A 19,719-nucleotide genomic window follows, 5' to 3' on the forward strand; every position below is an offset into this window, starting at 1 on the left:
AGTTCTTTTTTAAAAAGTTTGAAAGCTGCTGCTCTTGAAATCATGGACACCATGAAGGGTCATCCCACCCAAAGGGCAGGAGGCTGAGACCCAACCCTGGGGACAGCTGGAGGTAATCACTCTACTTGGCTTTGGGGGGAAAGCACTGGGTTTGCAGTCAGGATGAGCTGGATTCAAACCCTGAATGCACCTTACTAGTTGTACGACTCTGAGCCACACACTTCACATCTTTGGCTTTCTCACTTGCAAGTTTAAGTAATGCCAGTAGCGACCTCACTGATGGTGGCAAGTCCTCGCCAAGAGCCGGCACCCCTAAGTTAGTGATGTTCCTCTCCAGCATGCAGGGCCCTCGGGGGCCGCAGCAGCCCCATGGGGGTTTCCGCCCCTCCTTCCCTGAGCCCTGCCTGCTAAGCTGCAGGGCAGTTGGCTACCAAGGATCCCCATCCTCTGCCCCATCCATCCCAGCACCTTCCAAGGTGAAGCTGAGAAATAATGAGACAGCAGCCTATAGGAAGGAGATCCAGGAGAGGAAAAAGAAACAAGTTTTATTTAAGCCCCAAACACTTGGCTAGAAAAACCAAAAAGGAAAGAGAGCAGGGAAGTGAGAAGAAGAAAAAGGACATTAAAAAAGAGAGTGACAGAGAAAACACAGCAACCCTTTTCCATTTAGAAATTGTCAAGTTACACTGACAGAGGTCACAGAATATCCACAGAAGCCATCACTGCTACACCAACACGGGCCCTACGGGGTGGACCGGGAGGGGTGTGGAGCCAGGGCGTGCCACGGGGGGCCCATGGGGGACCCCTCTCAGAGCCGAGGGCTCCTGGGGAAACAGCATATTGTAGAAGGGGTGGGAGAGAAAGCCCCCATGCGAGTTACACAGCACAGTGGGCAGGGGCTGGGAGGACTAGTACAAGGGTCCCCCCAGACAATTTAGTTTTCTCTTGGTCAAGCACACACTGATGGACAGAGCAGCGAGGCGCATGCAGCTGGGGAGGCGTTGACGTGCTGTGGGCTTTGAGAGGACCGTGGGGGTGGGGGCTTGGGAGGGCAGCCGGAGCGAGTGGTGCAGGGATGATGGAACACACCCACAGGCACTTCCACACGCCTGGGTCTACACGCATTTGCACACTCATGCACAGGTTACATGCACCTCTACATACACCCCTCTGTCCACACATATGTGGCCCACACACATACAAGTCTCTCGCAGCTACACACATCTGCATACACACATTACATGCATTCTCACCAACGTGCCTGTGGGCGAGTACTGATGCCCAAGCAGGTTATATGCACCTACATATGCACACCTCCCTGAACAAGGGTGTGGTAGGCCCCACCTATGCACACATACTTCCCTTCGTACACGGGGGGGGGGGGGGGGGTGGACTTGTGCCAGTGCACATACATACACAGGCTGCACACAATCCCACGCAAACACCTCTCAACCCATCATGTGCAGGAACCAAAGTGAAAGAAAGTTATGCAAATCCCACGGGGCTCCACATGAGCAGGTGTGGCGGGCCCAGGCTTCCCTCCATCTGCCCCCTCAGGGATGGACACTTCCCCCACTTCCCTCACCCCCCAAAAAGGGACATTCAACTCAGGACAATGACGGTGGGACACACATTCAGGTCACAGAGCTGAGGGTGGGAGCAAGTGAAAGTAGCAAGCAAAGAGTAATGGAGTGGGGGGAGGAGGGGGCACCACTCCCCCCTCCCCTCCCAAGTCAGAGGGTCTCTGCACAGCCAAATCAAACCAAACCGTGTCACTGGACCACAGAAGCCAGGCCAATGTGCATCCTCCAGTCCCCCTCCCCCGCCAAAACAGCGGCCAGGGAGAGTGGTTTTCTTTTTTTTTTCTTTTTTAAATATTTATATATATTTATATTACGTATATTATATATATAATATGTAAATATATTTTTAAAACAATATAAAATGTTAAGACACTTCACTTAAATGTAAAGAGTTGCCTGCAATTAAAAGTAATTGCATCATTTATGAGGTCCTTTTTTTTCGTTTTCCAGGGTTTTTTTTTTTCGGGAGGGATTTTTTTCCTCTTTTGTTCTTTTTCAAAAAGGCTTACTTGCCTTTGTACAAAAATGATTCAAAGCTAGAAAACAAGGATGAACCAACAAAAACAAAACAAAAAGAGAAATGAAGAAGCACAACCCAGTTTTCCCTCCCTCCCCAACCCTCACAGCTCCCCCAAGCTCTCCCTAAGAGAGGACCTTCGCACCAGGTCCCAGGTCTAGGAGGTGCTGCCCCCTCAGCGGCTCCGTCTTTCTGTGCTTACTAAGGGAGGTTAATCCCAGCCCCCTCCCCTGTGCTTACCCCACTTTGTGCTCCAAATAGGAACCCTGCTCCCTGGGGATCCACGCCATCCTCCTCCTTCTCTACCCACAGAATCTCCCTGCTGGCCCCTCACTCTGCCCTCTGGGGGGCCAGGGCTGAGAACCAAAATTGGTTTCTCCCTCCTATCTCAGGACCTGGCCATTAGCCTCACTGTGGACAGCTTCTGCAAGGCAGGTGTCCCAGGTTGGGGGTGCTGGCTGATTGATTGGTCAGGCTTCGGGGACCCTCAAGGATCTCACCAGCGATCACCAACCAGCTCCCCATTTAAAAACCATGTCTCACCCCTTCCCTGAAAAACCTCAAACCTCAAAAGAGGATGGTTGAAGGTCAAGTCACCCTACCCCTGGGGTCAGAGCCATCCTCACTGCCCCCCATCAACGTCCTCTGTATTCCCCCCATTTCCCTTACAACCAGGCCCTTCCCACCCTCCAGGCCTCAAAACTGACTTATCCAGGCCCTTCATTCTTGCCCACCCCACCCCCATTAAATAAGTTAATGTCATTTAAAGTGCTAAATTAGGAAACTAAAAGTATTAAATACCCCTCCTCTGGGCTGCCCTCTCCCAAGGCAGTGTCCCCAGGGTCAGGCTGTCTGCTCAATCCACCATCCACAGCCAATAGTCCCAAAGGGCCCACCACCCCCTCGGCACCGGCCAGGAGGCTCCTCATCACAGGAAGGGCGTCTCAGGAAGCCATCTCCTCTCCAAGACACACTCAACGGGCTCACATACCCCACACTCACCTCAGACCCCTCAAACTCTCAGGCCCCTTTATAGCCCCAAAATCTTAACTCCAGGCCCACCAGGGCACGAGTGGAAGAGAGCAAAGAAACAGCGGAGTTCAGTCGTCACGTCCGAGCTCGCAGCGCGGATAGGCGCCTCCAGGGTCAGAGTCCGCCTGCGCCCCGATTTCCAGCCTGGTATTGGGGTTGGTCCAATGTCCAGGTTTTCCTCCAGGAAGGCTTCCGAGGAAGGGGAGGGGGCCATCTCGCTGCTCCAAGTCTCCGTGGTTCAGAGTTCATTTGGAGTGCTCTTGGGAAGTTGGGGGGAGGGGAGGTGGGGGAGGAGGGGGAGGGTACAGGAACTTCCAGATGGACTTGGACAGAAGAGTGGAGAAAGAGAAAAGGGAGGGAAGATGATAAGAAGTGGCCCATTTTGGAACAGGAAATCAAAGGAAGGTGGTGTGTTTTGGTTCTTAGTTTTACTGTTTTGCTTTAAGAAAAATAAAAGGATAATTAAAAGTGAATCATAAAAAAAAAACAAAAAAACAGGGATGAGTGGAGAGAAGTGAGAAGGGCCATGCCTGGGGGTGACCTTCGGAGGGTCTGGAGAATGGGGTGGGGGTGGAGTGGAGGTGAAGGGAAGAGTGGGGAGACAAATGGCAGGGGTCAGGGAGGGGTCAGGCTGGGGTGGAGGTGTGAGGGGGCTTCTAGAAGGAGATGGAAGAATTCCTGGCCCCAAACGAAGTCAATACAGGGATAGAGGTTCTGGAAGCCGAGGGCTTTTCTGAGACTGGGCTTGAGGTCTCATTTGACCCGCTCATCTCTTTAGATGGTTTAGTGGCCTGGAACAAAAACAGGGGTCAGGGGTCAGAGGTCAGAGAGGAAGGGAGGGCCTTCATGCTGGCCCCCAGCTGAAGCCTTAAAAAATGAAAATCCTCCACATATTCAAGAGAAAATTAACTGCAGAAAGAAGAAACTAGAAGGGCATCTGAAGAGAGTGGCCCTCTTGAGACGGGGGAGAGGCCGCAGCAGGGGTAGAAAGGGGCAGAGAATTGGACCAAAGGCTCTGGGAACCGGGGGGTGGGGTGGGGGGGATATAGGTCCAAGGTTACTGACAGGAAAGAGAGAAAGTGGGAGAGACCAGACAAGCACAGGGAGACGCGCCAGGGCCAGCAGACAGGGAGACGGGGCGTGGGAGAGAGAACAGGAGAGGAAGGAAGAAATGAAACATTAGCTGCCACAGTAGTTTGTGCCCTCAGAGCAGAGAGGGCGTACATGGGCTCTTAGTCCCAGCTGGCCAGCAGCCCAGCCAGCGTCCCTTCCTACCTCAGCAGGAGGCTGATTCTAAGCAGAAGGTCCTGGGGTGGGGGGGAGCACTTCTCTGAAGAGCCTCCTCACCCCCATGCTGGAGGAAAAGGCACTCAGGGCATTGAGCTGCCCTCCCAACTGTGTCCTCTGTAGCTTTCTTCAGCTTTGAGCTGGGCCTTGTCACTGAGGGAGGTAACATGCCTCGCACTCACCAGGCCCCTCTGATAGTAGTGCAGTCCCTTCCCCACCTCCAGCAACTCCCTCCCTGCAGGTCTGTATGGTTCCAGGGCCATTTGCATGTCACAAATGCAGATTTCTGGGCCTGCACCAGAATCCACCTCTGGCATGGGTTCAGGAGCCTGCATATTAGGCAGATGCCCCAGGTGACCCTGGCGCCGCTCGCTTCACTTTGAGACCCACTGGGTTAGGGCTACACAGGCAGGGTTTTCTCCCTGTCCCTCCTGGCCTTGCTTAGCTACTAGCATGAAAACTGCTGTATTGATTGAAAAAAAAAAAAAAAAAACAGACAGAAAGGGCCCTGGCGGGGTGGCTCAGTGGGTTGGAGCGACGTCCATACACCAAAAGGCTGCGGGTTTGATTCCCTGTCAGGGTGCACAGGGGAGGCGACTGATCTATGTTGCTATCTCATATCGATGTTTCTCTCTCTGTCTCTCTAAGAGTCAGTTAACATATTCTTTGGTGAGGAGTTAAAAAGAAAGAACAAAAAAAAGAACGGAAGAGGACTGGAAAGAGAACGCTGTGGCCCATAGCCAGAGACCTCCTGTGGGTTGGGTCTGGGCTGGGTCAATGTGTTTCCCACGACCCGTATTATCAGCCGGCTGCTGGGTCAGCTCCATCAGAAGCCTTGCAGAGGGAGAGCCAGCCCGTGCCCCTAGCAGCCTGGAAGGCAAGGAAGATCGCATGCGGCGCGGCCGCTGACAGCGAACGCTCCCTTGCTGCGGTGATCATTTCTTCTTCCCCACATGCACAGTGATTCGTCCGGGGTGTGCTCACCACACTGCAGGCTGCTACATTTTCCCCTTTATGAAAATCAAGGCAAGCTCCCCGCTTGGGTCTCCTACCCCCCTCCTCTTTATGGTGGCCATGCATTCCTGACTCAAAAGGGTCCAGGGCTGCCAGCATTGCTACCTTTCTATTCCCTCAGTCCTTTGCCAAGAGCCATGTGCCAGGCATGGCCTCTGCTCACCTGTCCCAGTACCTAGGCCCTGAGAAAACTCATTTAAAGGCAACCAAGAGCTCTTACCCCCTGTTGCTTACCATAAGCTCCTGTCCTGCCCCTCCCCTCCCACACTCGCCCATTTAACGTTCTTTCTCCCAAAGCTAGGTGGGAGAGGAGCAGTCTGGCTGCTTCCTCCCCATGTCCCTTCACATCTCACATCCCGGCTGTTTGATTCCCCCCTGGCCTTCCTCTTTGTTCTCAACCCACCTCTAGTTAAAAGCTTTTTCTGTTCCTTCCCTTGAGCACTTGTTAAAAGCCTCCTTCTATTCTGGGCTTTGGTCTTTAAAACACCTGCCTTCCCACTTGGGCCTCCACCTGACTCCTGCATTCACTGTGGTGAGGTGTCCTCCCAGGTGATGTCTGCCTTCTCCCACAGCCAGTGCAAGGCCTCTAAATGCTAGCACTGGGCAGAGTTCACATGGAAGACCCCCACCCCCATCCCCAGCCCCTTATTTTTCATGAGACCTCTCTCAGTTGCTCTGTGAGCGTCTGTTTGGTAAAGTTCTCCCAGGCCATCTTCCCTCCCAGGAGACTGGCTGCAGCAACAGACAAAATCCACTCTCCTGAAGCTCATGGAGCCTCATGTCCAGCTGTTCTGTGACCCTGCCCTGTGCTGCTCAGAATTCTCGGGTGACACAGCTGCTGCCTCTGAAGGTTCCTGCTGCTGGCATTTCACCCACCAGTCCTCTCCTGTTGCTCCTAATTACGTCCAGAGAAGCAGAGCTCTCCTTTGTGGCAGGGCAGAAACCTCACAAACGTTCAGCTTTCCGCTGGGGGAGACTGGAACCATTAGCTGGGGCCCAGAGGGCTGAGGCCTGCGTCCTTCCTCTTCCTGTGGGTCAGAGGCTAGCACCTTGCTACGCCCTCAGCATGCGGCCCTGTCCCTCCACGCTATGACGCACAGATTTCCATACAGGTGTAATCATCCGGATGCAGCAGACCCTGCTGGCACCTCCTCCAGGCCCATTACCAGTTGCACCTCCCCCCTGCCCACAAGGCCTTCTTCCCTGCTGTTTGCCTGAACCAGGCACTGGACTGTCAGAAGAGGCAGGGCTTCTCCCAGCCCAAGGTGGGTGGATCATGATAAGTCTATGGCTGAAGTCCCAGCTCTGCCACTTCCTCACCGCATGGCCCTAAGCAGGGTCTCTCTGGAGACTTCATGTCCTCACCTGAAAAGCAGGGAAAACAGTCCCTACAGCATCAGAGTCACACGAGATGATGCCACACAGAGTATGAGGCCCAGTGCCTGTGCTCAGGATTATTATTCATTGTTATATCATTTTAACATTTCGAGTCTGCTTTGTCTATTTTCATCTGGTTTGGGCTTGATCCACGGCAAATTCATTCATCTGTTCATTCACCTACCCAATAAATGTTGACTGTGCCCAGGTGGGCCATGCACACTCTAGGTGCTGCAGGGACTAGCAGAGACAAATCAGATTAGGTGCATGTATTTTAAAATATAGAGTTGTTGTGAGTACTAAGTCAGATACACAAACTCCAGTACATGGAATGTGTGCTGGCTATTTTCTATCTGCCTCTCTACTGCCCCCACCCCCAACGCATCCCAGCCCTGCCCTGCTCTGTGCCCTGGCTGGCTGACTATCCCCCCCCACCACTACCACTCACACCGTGCCTTTGCTGACTAGCTTCCGGTCGGGTGTGGCCAATGGATGGGATGGCAGGTGGACAGTGATGGGGGTGACGTTTCTTCCCTGCCACCTCCCTCCTTGGTGTCAAGTTGCTAACAGGAGCCCCGCCCTCCGCCCTCTGTAACTATAGTTCCTGCTGCCCAGCTCTCACTGGGCTCCCTAAACTCTGTGCCTCCCTGCCCCCCTCTCCCCAGGGAGGTCCCGCCTCCTGCTTGCACTAGTCCCTGGGTGCCTCAGCATCCCTCGTGTTTTCCCTCAACCCTCTGGGGTGGGGGCGGGGTGGGGGACTTCATTACAGTCCCTTCATTCGCACCAACTGAGGAGACCCCGTAGGTGCTCGCAGATTTCTCGGCCGCCATCCCTCCCCTGGGTCTTGAGCACACCATCCAAGTGATTTTTCTCAGTTATGTCTCTGATTCCTCTGAGGTATCAGGCTCTGTTGCCCCATCTTGAAACTGCCTTCCCTGGCCTCCAATTCCTGTGTCTCTGGTCCTGGCACTTCTATTTCCCTCCCCCCATGACTATCAAAGACAGCTTCGAGCCCCAAGTATTAGAACTACGTACGTGATGAGGAAGAGGCCTGTGCCCAGCCCTTGACAAGTGTACAGTGTGACCAAGGATGGTGGTGACTCCTTCCCTTTGGAGAGCACCTGGTGGCTTTCAGGGTTCTCTCCCACACTCAGCGTTATGTGACCTCAGGACCTGCTGCTGGGTTTTTGTCCTCATTGTACAGATGAGGAAGGCACCTACAGAGGGCAGAGGACTTCCACCAAGGTCACAGACTGAGTGGTGTAGAGCGGTGTCCCAGCCCAGAGGCCAGAGGCCAGGTGACCCTGGGTGGCTGAGCAAGTTGAGGATGTGGGGGGGGTGTAGGGAGAACTGGGTGCAAGGAAGCTGTCATGAAGTGCCCTGGGCAGCACGGGAAGGACTATTTCCTTATCCAACAGGGGCCGGTAGGCACAGGTTTCAAGCTGGGGGAGTGACAGAATCATATCTGCATTTTACAAACACCCCTGCCACCCCACAGGGCTAGGAAAGGAGGCTAAAGGTGGCAGAAGTCGAAAGGAGAGCTCAGAAGGGCGTGCATTTAGGCAGTGGGTGAATCTTTTCCCTGCCTTTATACTGGAAACAACTTTTACACAGAACATGTATTACTGTATAAGAAAAAAGATGCTTTTTTAAAGAAAGGCTACTGGAAAAGTGACCGTGAAGGCCATAGCAAGACCAGCGGCAGAAGTGGGAAAAAAGAACAACTATGTCTGTGGAGGAGATGAGGGGAGGGGGGAGGGAGCTCCCAGAGATGCCCACGTGTGGGGGGACACCTGTGGGTAGGTGACATTTCCTGAGGGGAAAGCAGCTGGCAGGCCTGAGCTCAGAACAGAGACCTGGGCAGGGACAGATGGCATCTGGTGCCCGAGAGAGGTGCATGTGGTGTGAGGACAAAAGGGGCTGAAGAGGAACCAGGCGGTGAAGTGAAGCGGCCGCGCAGAGGAGAACCGCCCAGAAAGGAGTCAGGAGGGTCAGGGTGAGTGGATGTCAAGGAATGGTGGGTCAACACAGCCCCCGGTGCGTGTGTGCGGGGGTGGGGGTGGGGTAATATGCCGCTCATGCTGCAGAGGGGTGGGGAGGATACAGTTTGGAGGCCACTGGGGACCTAGCCACGCCCAGCGCGGGGGCTGGAGTGGCAGCGGAGTGGGTTGAGGAGGGAATGAAGGAAAGGCACGGAGGCCATGGCAGTGACTCGGTGACTGGGGGGGTTGGGGCAGAGGGGGTCAGGAGAGAGGGTAGTGCGCCAGGGACCCTGTGTGGGAGAAGCTGGGAGTCAGGGTGAGAGATGGTGGATCATAATGACATCGGAGAGAGGGGTCTGATGAACAGGATGAAGCAAACGTGGTTTAGGGGAGGGGTGTCAGGCAGTCTGGATTTGAATCCCGCTCCACTGCTGGCCAGCTGTGTGATCTCGCATAAAGCCTCAGTTTCCCCATCTATCAAAAGGGGATAAGAAGGACCTTCCTCATAGTGGAGGTGGCTGGACTCACTCATCTCTAACCTCCTGCCTCTGAGCCTAGAACCTTCTTCGGGGCACAGCATCTGGACATTTCACAGCCCTGAACCCCACCCCAGCATCCAGAATGGGGGCTGGGCATATAGGAGCTACTGAGAAATATTCATTGAACTAGATAAGCGACTAAAGGTCGCTCCACATCTAGGCCCAGGGCCCACCCTGCACCTCTGACCCAGCCGCAGGTGGACCACAGGACAGAAACACCTGTGGATGAGGTTGTCAGCTCTATACCCCAAGCTTGCTAATTAAATCTGAAAAAGGGTGAAGCATCCCTTCGGCTCCTTCCCCATCTGCGGGGCAAAGTCTCTCTCCTTTCTCCCCCTCCCCATGGAATGTCAGTGGGAACACACTGAGACTGAAAAGCAGATGCAAGTTGGTTTCTCCCTCAGCCGGGAGACAGCCTAGGAGCTAAGAGAGAGGCTGATATGAGAGCAGGGTCCCAAAGAGCAGGCAGCACTGAGAATGGAGAGAAGGAAGCAGAGGAGGGGAGGGGAGTGGCAGAAGTTGAAGGGGCATAGAAGTCCCCCTCCCACCCCCAGGCCTTAGAAGGGACCTGTCATTGGGGCTGGTGAGGACAGAAGTCCACCCGCTCTGCTCCTGCAGAAGCAGCTGGGGAGAGGGCTCTCTCTGGCCCTGTGGGAGGGGCCTTGTGAGGGGGAGGGGCCTGGCTGAGAACATCAGTTCTAAGCCAGATCCAGGGCGCTGGGGGATTAGGGAGAAGGGAGAGGAGATGGCTCAAGAGGCTGGTGGGTCAGTCCTGGCAGGAAGGGTCTCTCTGGGCAGCGGGCAGGAAGGTGGTCTCAGGAACAATGGCAGGAGACGGCCAGCACACAACGGGAGCACACAGCACTGCAGGGGCGGGGGTGGGGGCTGGATGGGGCCGCGGTCCTGTTCCCCCGGTGCCCACCTTACCTGCTGCTGGGCCTGGATCCTCATGTACTCGGCCCTCTGCTTGCCGTGCTTGCCCTTGTCAGGGCTGCCTGGCTGGCCCTGGGCTGCCTTCAGCCTAGAGGCCCCTGGAGTCACCACCTTCATGGGTGGCACACTGCCGCCGCCACTCTGCAGGAAGAGGAGCAGGGTTAAAGTTGGAGGGGAAATTGTACAGGAACCCTAGGCACTGCCTGGGTGGGGTCTCTGGGGTTGGGACCCCGTCAGTGGGCCCTGGAGAGCTCTTCCTGGCTCCACATCACAGTCGAGGACTCAGGCCCACTCTTTGAGGCTGGGCTTAAGGTCTCCCTGAAGGAGCGGTAACAGGGGCCACCAGCTAGGTTCCTAACCACTCTGCTCCCAAGCAAGAACTCTTGGGTGATTTCCTTAAATAGCCCAGAGGCAGCTGGCGCCCCCGGGGCAGCGACTTCTAAAGTAAAGGTCCCTAGTACCAACCCCACTCCCAGCAAGGAGCACCACCCTGAGCCCAGGAGAGCATGCCTGAGATGAGGGGGGTGGTTTATAATGGCAGACAGAGCAGGATTGGCAGCCCCAGGCCCACATCTTCATCTCAATGGGAGTATGAGGGTAGTCTCCCTAGAGATGGACAAGTCCAGCCCCCTTGAACCATCCCAGGTACCAGGCCTGCCCACAAGGGCTCTGGGGACCCAGAGGTGCAGGCAGAGAACGACAGAGACAGAAAGAGTCAGACAGGAGAGGGGGAGGGGAGCATGGGGATGGAAAAGGGGGAGAGAACTTTATTTGTCAGTTTACAGATACAGAGCAGAGAAGTCCTGGTCCTTGCAGGGCTGGATGGCCTGATCCCTTGGGAGGCCAGCTTCCCGGCCTCCTAGGGCTCTGCCTGCAAACCCCACTCGGTGCCAGGCTCCCAGGAAGGTAGCAGGAGCTGAGATAAGGCCGTTGGGAAGAGCGGTTGTCAGTGCTCCTGTAGCTCCCAACTCCTTCCTGCTCTGAAGACAGAGAGACGGGAGCATGAAGGCAGGAGAGGAGGACAGGAGAGGAGGCAGCCACCTTGGGGCTGGGGGGTGGGGGCAGAGGGCTGCCAGGGCACCCCTCAAAGGGGGCCGTGCCCATCTGGCTCAGGGTGGCTTCCAACTCCCGGAGTGTCTCTTCCAGGCTGTCCATCCGCTGGGTGCTGGCACGCCTCACTGTGCTGCCTGCGCCAGCAGCAGGCTGGCCCTTGTAGTTCCCACTGCAAGGCTGGGCATCGTGTCCACAGTCCTCGGGGGTCTCCTTGGGGCAGGCCTCAGCAATGGAGGGCTCCTGAGTCCTGTCTGAGGCTGGTCCCTGAGAACAGGGGACCCTGGCCCCTCCCTCTTCTGGGCTGCAGTCTCCTCTCCCCAGACTCTTCAGAGGTGTCACTTCCTTCTCGGGCATCAAGCTGCTCCTGGGCTGGGAAGCCTCAGCCACTACCCCTGGCGGAGCCTGTGGGCCATCCCAGTCCCTCCCACTGCCAACCAGGGTCCGAGGTCTCGGGGTGGGGGTTATTCTGGGACTGGGTTCTTCAAGCCTGGCCTCTGGCAGTGAGGGAGGGTTGGGGGCACACTCCGTCAAGATGATCCGGGGGATGCAGAAAGTCCTGGGGCCAGGCGCAGCCTAGGGGGAGAAGAAAGATGAGGAAAAATATGATCCCTGCAAACCAAACCACCTGAGCTGGGATGGTGGGTTAGACAATGGGTGAGCCCAGCCCCTTCCTTCCATAGATGGGGAAACTGAGACAGGGAAGGGGCCTGAGTTAACCCAGCAATTAGAGGCAAAGCTGGGACTAGAACTCATGCCTCTCCACCACAGCCCCCAGTCTCCCACTGTCTGGCAGAGATACCAGTTTATCTAGGAACGCAGATACACATTGACTTATCATTGCCCATGTTAAATTCTGGGAGCAGGTCTCCCAGGTACTCCCATGAGTTTGCAATGGGATAACAATATGAGGGGTGAGCAGAGAACTAAATGAGTTCATGTGGGCATATGCTCAGAACAGGGCCTGGCACATGGTAAATGCTTGATGAATACCAGCTACTTGTTGAATTGATGAATAATGGAGACCAGCAGCCCTGTGTGGGTAGGGACCAGATGTTGGTCTCTGGCCTCAGAGGGTTGAGCTCTCATCCTCACCACAGGTCGGAGACTCCTGGTCCCTCCACCCCCAATTTCAGAACTTCCTCCACGGGTTTCACAGCCACAAGGGAAGGGGCTTGGCTAAATCCTTCTGCTGTGCACAGGCTTGGGCCGAGCTAGAGCACCTGCTTCAGTGTGAACATGCCTTGCTTTGGCTTTGGTGGGGGCAGAAAGTGACCTCCCCAAACTGCATAAACCCTGATCTAATTCTGAGCACCAGTTTTGTGTCAGCTGTCATGTACACCTTCACCTTTAATCCTTACGGTCACCCAAGAATTGGCTACTCCTCTCATTTCCACTTTATCAGTGAGAAATCAAGGGTGAAGAGGGTCATCTGACCCACTCAAGGTCATTTACCTACAGCTAGTTAGTGGCAGAGGCAGGATTTGAACCCAAGTAGTCTGACTCCAAGTCCAGTGTTCTTTCCACTAAAAGGAGCTATAGGGAGATTTGGGGATGGGCAGCAGGGCCCCCCAGCCTCCCTCCCAAGGCAGCCCACCAGCCCTGCCACCTGCTTACCTGAAGGTGAGGGTGCAGACTGGGAAGGCAGAGAGGGTGACCCATGCCTGCCCGGCTCCACTGCCCGATGGCGCCTCAGGATGCAGAGAGTGAGCCAGGCCCCAAAGGTCAGCGGAGGGGCTTTGCCCACTGGGCCCCTTCAGGATTGTCACCCAGAGCCAGAAAGGGACCAGGACTGGGTGCTGAAGGCACAGGCCGCTGGGGGCAGCTTTTCCATACTGCTCATTCCCAGATGGCTCCTCCAACTGCTCTGTGCCCATCCTCTGCCCAGCAGACAGCACTGTCTACCCATCTGGTGCCTGTCTGCTCCCCCTGGCCAGGGAGACAAAGCAATACCAGGCCTCAAGCCAGGCCAGAAATCAGGTGGTGGCCAGCATGGAGCCCTCTGTGGGCCAAGGAGAACCAGATGAGTCAGGTGAGCCTGTGTGTGCATTGGAGGCTAGCTACCCTCCCAGAGCAGAGGCCCTCCTGGCCCAATGTCACTGCGCAAAGGGAAAGATTCCCAGACCACCATCCCACCTCCTGCCTGAGGTCATCCTCCCCAAGCATAGTCCCCTGGGGTGCAGACTGCAGTTCCACCCCCCAAGTTCTCAAGAAAGAGTAAAGAGGAAATAAGTGCAGCAGGATAGCAGCAAGGACTGAAGTTAGAGAGAAGGAAGGACTTCCCAATACTGAAAGATATGGAGCCAGCAGCCAAGAAAGGGCGTGAGTTTCTTCCATTGCAAGCCCTCTGACCAAGGGGGCAAAATGAGGCTGCGGGTCACAGGGAGGCTGTAAATGAGGCCCCTCTGCCCCACACCAGTGAGCCCTGGGCCCCAGGGCAAGACATAGATTCTAGTGGTAGAAACGGAGCCCCTGCCTGGCACAGGCAGCAGAGTAAGAAGGACTGGAGGCAGCAGAGTAGGGAGGCTGGCAGGGACTAGGCAAGGGCTCCAGACAAAGATTTTAAGTTGGACCTAAAGTGATCTAATGAGCCTGGTCCAGACTCCCATCTTGGAGAAGACAAAATCCATACTGCACGCCAGACCTAAACTCAGGTCATAGATTGGAACAGAATACCCAGGCCACCATGAGCCAAGTCAGAATCAAGCCTGTAAGAAAAAGCAGACCCAAGGGGCCACTGGATACCAGGTTGCTGAAGCAAGGGTTATTTGCCTGTCCTTGGAGCAGGGGAGGGGGTGATTCCACATGGATGAGGCTGCGACAGTGGTGGGGACCCGGGGATGTGACCAGCACTTTAGCAAGTTAGCGTGACAGGTGAAGACAGGGAGCTGTGGAGGCATAGGCAGAAAGAGCGCCGTGAGAGGTGGGGAGCAGCCCGTTACCTTCCACGTGGGACCGGGGGCTGAGCCCCCAGAGGGCCCTGGGTCCTGGGGGGACAGCAAGGTAGGGATCAGCTGGCGGCGGGGCGTAGGGGGGAGGGAAGACTCTGAGCTTCTCTCAAACACCTGGGGAGCAGAAGGTGGGGGAAGGTTTGGAGGACGGGTACAGGGAGGACAGTGGGGTGCTGGCCTATGGCTCAGGCACCCATGGGCAGGGGTGGCCTGGGCTGGCATTGGGGTCCCAGCCTCACTTTGGCCCCTCATAATGGCCACTGGCCACTCTGTCCTCCGCTCTGTCTCTCCTCCAGAAGCCCTGGAAGCCCAGTGTTCCCAGCCACGGGAGGGAGGGGGTTGCTGAGAACACCGGAGCAGGAGTGTCTCAGTTGGGCTGGAGGCACTCGAGTATGAGGGCGTTAAATGTTCAAACATTCAGGAATAGTGGTCTCAGAGCCCCAGGGTGTCTTAGGGCACTTGGGAGTGGGTCTCAAAGATGAAAATCAAAACCTCAAGCCTGCAAGGAGAGACTTTAGAACCCACCCCCCATTTTACAGTGGAGAAAACATTGAGGCAAGAAGGGTGGGGTTCTGGACAGGCCAGCACTCAGCGGGAAGCCCAAGAGTCCAGCCACCTGTCCCAGTCCAGCCACCTCATCCTGGGGTCAGCTTGGCAGGGAAAGAGAGCAGGGTCTGGCTGATGATTCGGGGGCCAGTCGCAGCCCTGACCCACCTCCAGCTCTGCGATGATGCGGTCCTCATCGTCCTCATCCTTGATGGCAGAGGCCATGATGGGTGGTGTGGAGGCCGGGCGGGCCACTTCGGATACCGTCCGGCGCAGCTTCACTTGGGGCTTCTGCACCTCCAGCTCCTCAGACTCGGCCTTCTGCAAGGCCCAGGCCCCTGTCAAGACCAGGCTTTGCCCTGCCTCCGGCACCAGGCACCTCCTGGGCTCCATGGGTTCCAGACTGTCTCCCACCTGTCCTAGCTCCTCATCCTTCCAGGATGGCCCCTGTCAACGGGGGAAGCCCCAGCCAGAAGCAGAATCACCGTTGGCCAGCCCCTTTCTTTCCTTCCACTTCCTCTGAGAGGGAACCACCCAGAGGATCTCCAGAGGTCACTTGAGGCACCCCCTAACTCCCCTTCATCATCTCCTGACCAAGGTGGGGGTGGTACCTTGATAAAAGCCGAGTCCTTCTTGCTGGTAACCACAACCTCTCCAGTGCGGGTGGTGGTCAGGCCGTGGGAAGAGGGGAAGCTCCGGCGGGGAGGGGGCGGTGGGGGTGACTTAGAGGGCTTCTCCGTGCGATATCGGGGCACCGTCAGCTCATCTGCAGGCAGCCAAAGGGCTGGAGGTCAGGGAACATGTAAGCCTGGAGTCTGTGTGTCACATCTGACTCCAAGGGGCTAAACCTTGCTTCCTCCTCGAGGGAGAGGGGGAGAGGCCACAGGCTCCCACCTCCTTCTCTCAGACCTCCCCCTGCCAGCCAGCACCAAGCCCTGCCACTCGCTCAAAGTGTGGGCCATGCACCAGCAGCACTGGCTGCTACTGGGAGCTTGTTAGAAATGCAGAAGCTCAGGCCCCACCCAGAGCTGCTGGATCAGAAGCCAAATTTTGACAGATCCCCAGGTGACTTCATGGTCACATTCAAGTTTGAGAAATGCTGCTATAGTTCATCTCTTTTCCACCTGCCCGTCAGCCCCTGCCCTAGTATGGATCTTCATCCTTTTTCCATCAAGAGAGAACAGTAACTATTGCAAAAGCATGACCCTGCCCCCCAGGCTCTCCCTTCCCCCAGGCAGGAAGGGGCTGTTCCCAGGGCAATCTGCAGAAAAGTCACTCAAACCTGACATTCCTCTGCCTTTGATCCTCAGTGGCTCCCCACCACCCAAAACACAGCCAAGTTCTTTGGCCCAGCATCCTGTGCACCTGCCAATCCTTCAGCCTCAGCTCTGCTTGCTACTCCCTTGCATAGACCCTGCTGGGCAACACCAAACACATACCTCCAGGTCTTTGCACAAGCTGTTTCCGCTCCCTAGAATGCCCTGTCTTACCAGCCAGAGATGCACCCATTTGTTTTCAAGACTGCAATGGAAAAAGTGCCCTCGGGCGGGAAGCCCTTCCTGCCCTCCCAGGGCCTCCTCCAGGACTCTTCAACACCAGAGCTCACCTCCACCACTGCATTTAGCACCTCATCCCACTGCTCATTTACACACTAGCTATGGCCTGGGACAGACTACAGACCAAGGTGAGCTTAGTGCCGTCATCTGTAAAGTGGGAATAACGGCCGTGACTGCCTCCTGGGCTTGTTATGAAATTATAAGAATTAATATATAGAAAACATTTGGGGCAGTTCTTGTCACATAAGTGCTTGACAAACATATAGGTTAGTATTATTCCCTCATTAAATTTTAAGCTCCTTAAAAACAAACAGTGTCTCATTCCTTATTCCCAGCGCCTAGCACACAGTAGGTGCTTAACAAATATGTGTGGCAGGAATGAATGAATGATGGTTGCCATTTCTAGTTCAGATTTCTGCTTATCTTGTGAGCTCGCAGGCAGGGGCGTTGGGGGAGGTGAGGAGCACAGGAACCATGTCTGTATTGATCAGCGATGCACCCTGTGTCAGCACAGCCTGGCTCCAGGCATGTGCTGGTTCAGAGATGCAGATGGATGGCTCTGCCTGGACTTGCTCCTCCTCCCTGAGGGGTCCTCTCAGCAGCAGTCAAGGCAGTGGGAAAAGCCCGTGATGGAGTCCAGCTCTAACCCAGCTTCCAAGTCTCCCTCTCGTGGCTGAGGGTCAGGCTGCTGATGTCTCAGCCCCTCCCTTTTCCAGCAGCCTGAGCACAAAGATTCTCACTCCCACCTGCCTCCCCCATCAGCCTGAAAGCTCCTGAAGATGGGGCTCCTCCCCTCCTCTGGGCTCTCCACCCACCCTCTCCCTTCCCCCATACCTGACCCCCTCCTTCCACTGGGCTCCGTTCGGGGGGCTGCCTTCTGGCTGTGGGGAGCTTTCGGGGGCTTGTGGTCAGGGGTGGGGGCCAGGCCTGAGTGGGCCTTGCTTGCACAGTCCAGGTCAGGGATGGCCTTCAGTAGCTCCGCCTGCGTCTCCTCCAGCAGCCGATTGATGTCCTTGGCGCTATACTGGGTCAGGGCTGCCCGCTTCTCCTCCCAGTCCCTCTCGGCAGCCTTAAGAGGAGGGGGTAAGAGTGAGGACTATGTGGCGACTCTGCTCCTGGACCTCTAGGGCCTTGGCCCCCTCTCCCAGTCACACATGCAAGGAATGGTAAAGGAAGCCCCGCATTTGATCCAGCTGCCTGAGGACCCTTGGACTTCTCCTTGAATATTACATGCGTTGGCCATGAGTCTGGAATGCCACCTTCCTTCTGTGCTACTCCCTTGATATAGTTGAACCTGTTTCTGAACATTTTCTTTTGTTTCATTGACCACATAGTCTGTTCTTATGCAAACACCACACTGCCTCAATCATTATAACTTTATAATATGCTCTTCTGTCTAGCAAGAAAATGTCGCCCTTAATATGCTTCTCGGACTTCTTCCTCCCCCAGGAAAAAGTACCCATAACGCTCAGCACTTCCACCCTGGGATGGTGGTAAGAACATGTGAGCCTAGCTGACCCCGCATTCCAGGCCTAGTACCTCAACAGACACAGCCTTGTCCACACTCCTCTTTCCAGGAGCGTCCAGGCCTTTGGTGGGGTTGCCCCCTTTGGGGGTAGAAGGGACTCCCTCAGCTGGTCCACTCAGCTCATGGAGGTTTAGCGGAGGGCTGGGGGGCGGCAATTCAAAGTCCAAGCTTTTGTTGAAGTCAGTCTCAGCCGTCACCTTCTTGGGGGATTGATTCAGGAGGTTGCTGGGAGGTGGCCACACACCCTCATCCACTTGCCTGGGGTTGGAAGAGTTAGGAGCAGCTGTGAGACCCGCAGGTGATGGCCCCATGGAAGGGAAGCCTGGCCTGAGGGAGGTGAGGTGTAAGGAGGGCTCTGGGATCTCGCAGGACAGAGGCGAGGGCCTGGGGAGGAGTGACTGCATCCAGCAGTAGGAACAGCCAAACCTATAACAAGTCAGAGCTGAGGTGCAGCTTCAGTTGTCACATCAGTGACCTTTAGGGGAGTCAGGATAAGGGGTCAGGCTGATCCATCAATCTGGGCCCAGTGCACGACCCCATGGAAAATCAGTGGTCAGAGATAACAGGCTAGGGAAGGAATTACCTTCGGATCTGGGCCAGAGTGTCTGTGACCCCACGGCAGCGCTTGAGTAGCCCGTCCAGGCGCTGTGGTTCTTCCTTCAGGAACTTCACAGCCTCCACCTCCACGCGCAGCACTACACGCATCTTGCTCTGTAGGCCTGGGAAGTGAGCTGAGGGACCACAAGAAGTGAGCTGAGTGGGAGCGGCTCTGAGGACTGGGAGAATGGGCAGCAGAAAGGGCAGCGCCTGCGGTGGCGGCGGGGTGCAGCGGGGACTCCCACCTGGACCACGTGCCACAGCCATGGGCCCCCAGGCTCACCCTTGAGCTCAGTCAGCGTCTCCCCGAGCTGTTTCAGCACCAGCGCCTTCTCCTCCAGCTCGGGCCCGGGCACCAGCCGGTGGTTGTGGGAGACATCCCTCTGGATCTTCTCCACCGACTTCTCCAGGTCACTGCAGCCACAGAGAGACCCTCTCAGCCCCTCTGGCCCCAGCCCAGCCCCCTGAAATTGGGCAGCTGGAGAGAAATCAGGTCACCAGTCAGATCAAAATTAAAAGCCATCCACCAGGCCACGTGCCCAAGTGAAATCAGAAATGCCAAACCTCAGAGATGAGACTTTAGAAGAGCTCCCTAACAGGGGCTCTGGGTCCCCTTTTGAAGTTCTGATCTTTAGCCAGATCAGCTCAAATCTCTCTCCCTATAACTTGCGTCCTCTGATCCTCATTCTGCCAAAGGAGCGGCAGAGGACTTGGCAGCCTTTCAGAGAGCGGGAGGCAGCAGCACGTGCCCCTGAGGGGTCTCTTTTCTTGCAGGCCGACGCTGCCACATCCACCTACCTCTTCTCAAATGATTCAGACACTCAGCCTCTTTCTTTGAGGACAAAACTGCTTTTGATTTTCAACTGATTTATGCTGAGCTTGTGTCCTTTTAAACCCTACATCTTTCTAAAATGTAAATCAGACTAAGTCACCCCCCACTGTGTTGAACCCTAAGTGGAGCCCAACATTCTGAGGGTAAAATCCAAACTCTTCAAGGCAGTCAAGAAGGGCATGAGGGTAATAGTTGAAAATTTGGCTCCAGAGTCAAACAGATCCAAATTCCAGTCCCAGCCGGGCCCAGCCCTACAGAGAGATCTCAGACAAGTTAGCTACTCTCACCAGGCCTCAACCTCTTCATCCAAAATACAGGGGTGGCAAGAGTTCCTCCCTCCTGGGGCCATTGTAAAGATTAAATAAGCTGATGCCAACAGGGAAGGGTTGGCCAGA

General features: G+C 55.6%; 1 protein-coding gene across 3 annotated transcripts in view; it reads right to left on the reverse strand.

Annotated features, from left to right (window-relative positions):
* Positions 1–3,615: 3,615 nt before the first annotated feature.
* The window catches only part of SRCIN1 (SRC kinase signaling inhibitor 1), a 40,145-nt gene continuing 24,041 nt past the window's right edge, over positions 3,616–19,719 (reverse strand). Inside the window, exons 12-21 of one of the 3 annotated variants that reach the window (XM_090290533.1) lie at positions 18,776–18,906; positions 18,479–18,626; positions 17,907–18,153; positions 17,202–17,436; positions 15,423–15,577; positions 14,980–15,132; positions 14,257–14,379; positions 11,753–11,890; positions 10,259–10,405; positions 3,616–3,923 (exon numbers count right to left, since the gene is read on the reverse strand). In XM_090290533.1, the coding sequence (XP_090146659.1) occupies positions 3,789–3,923; positions 10,259–10,405; positions 11,753–11,890; positions 14,257–14,379; positions 14,980–15,132; positions 15,423–15,577; positions 17,202–17,436; positions 17,907–18,153; positions 18,479–18,626; positions 18,776–18,906 (1,612 nt within the window). In that variant the 3' untranslated portion in view covers positions 3,616–3,788. The remainder of the gene's footprint in view (positions 3,924–10,258; positions 10,406–11,752; positions 11,891–14,256; positions 14,380–14,979; positions 15,133–15,422; positions 15,578–17,201; positions 17,437–17,906; positions 18,154–18,478; positions 18,627–18,775; positions 18,907–19,719) is intronic. The other 2 variants (XM_090290535.1, XM_090290534.1) reach the window with 2 other exon arrangements.

Source organism: Furipterus horrens, unplaced genomic scaffold (assembly GCF_987537825.1).
Source record: "Furipterus horrens unplaced genomic scaffold, mFurHor1.1.pri manual_scaffold_11, whole genome shotgun sequence".
NCBI lineage: Eukaryota > Metazoa > Chordata > Mammalia > Chiroptera > Furipteridae > Furipterus > Furipterus horrens.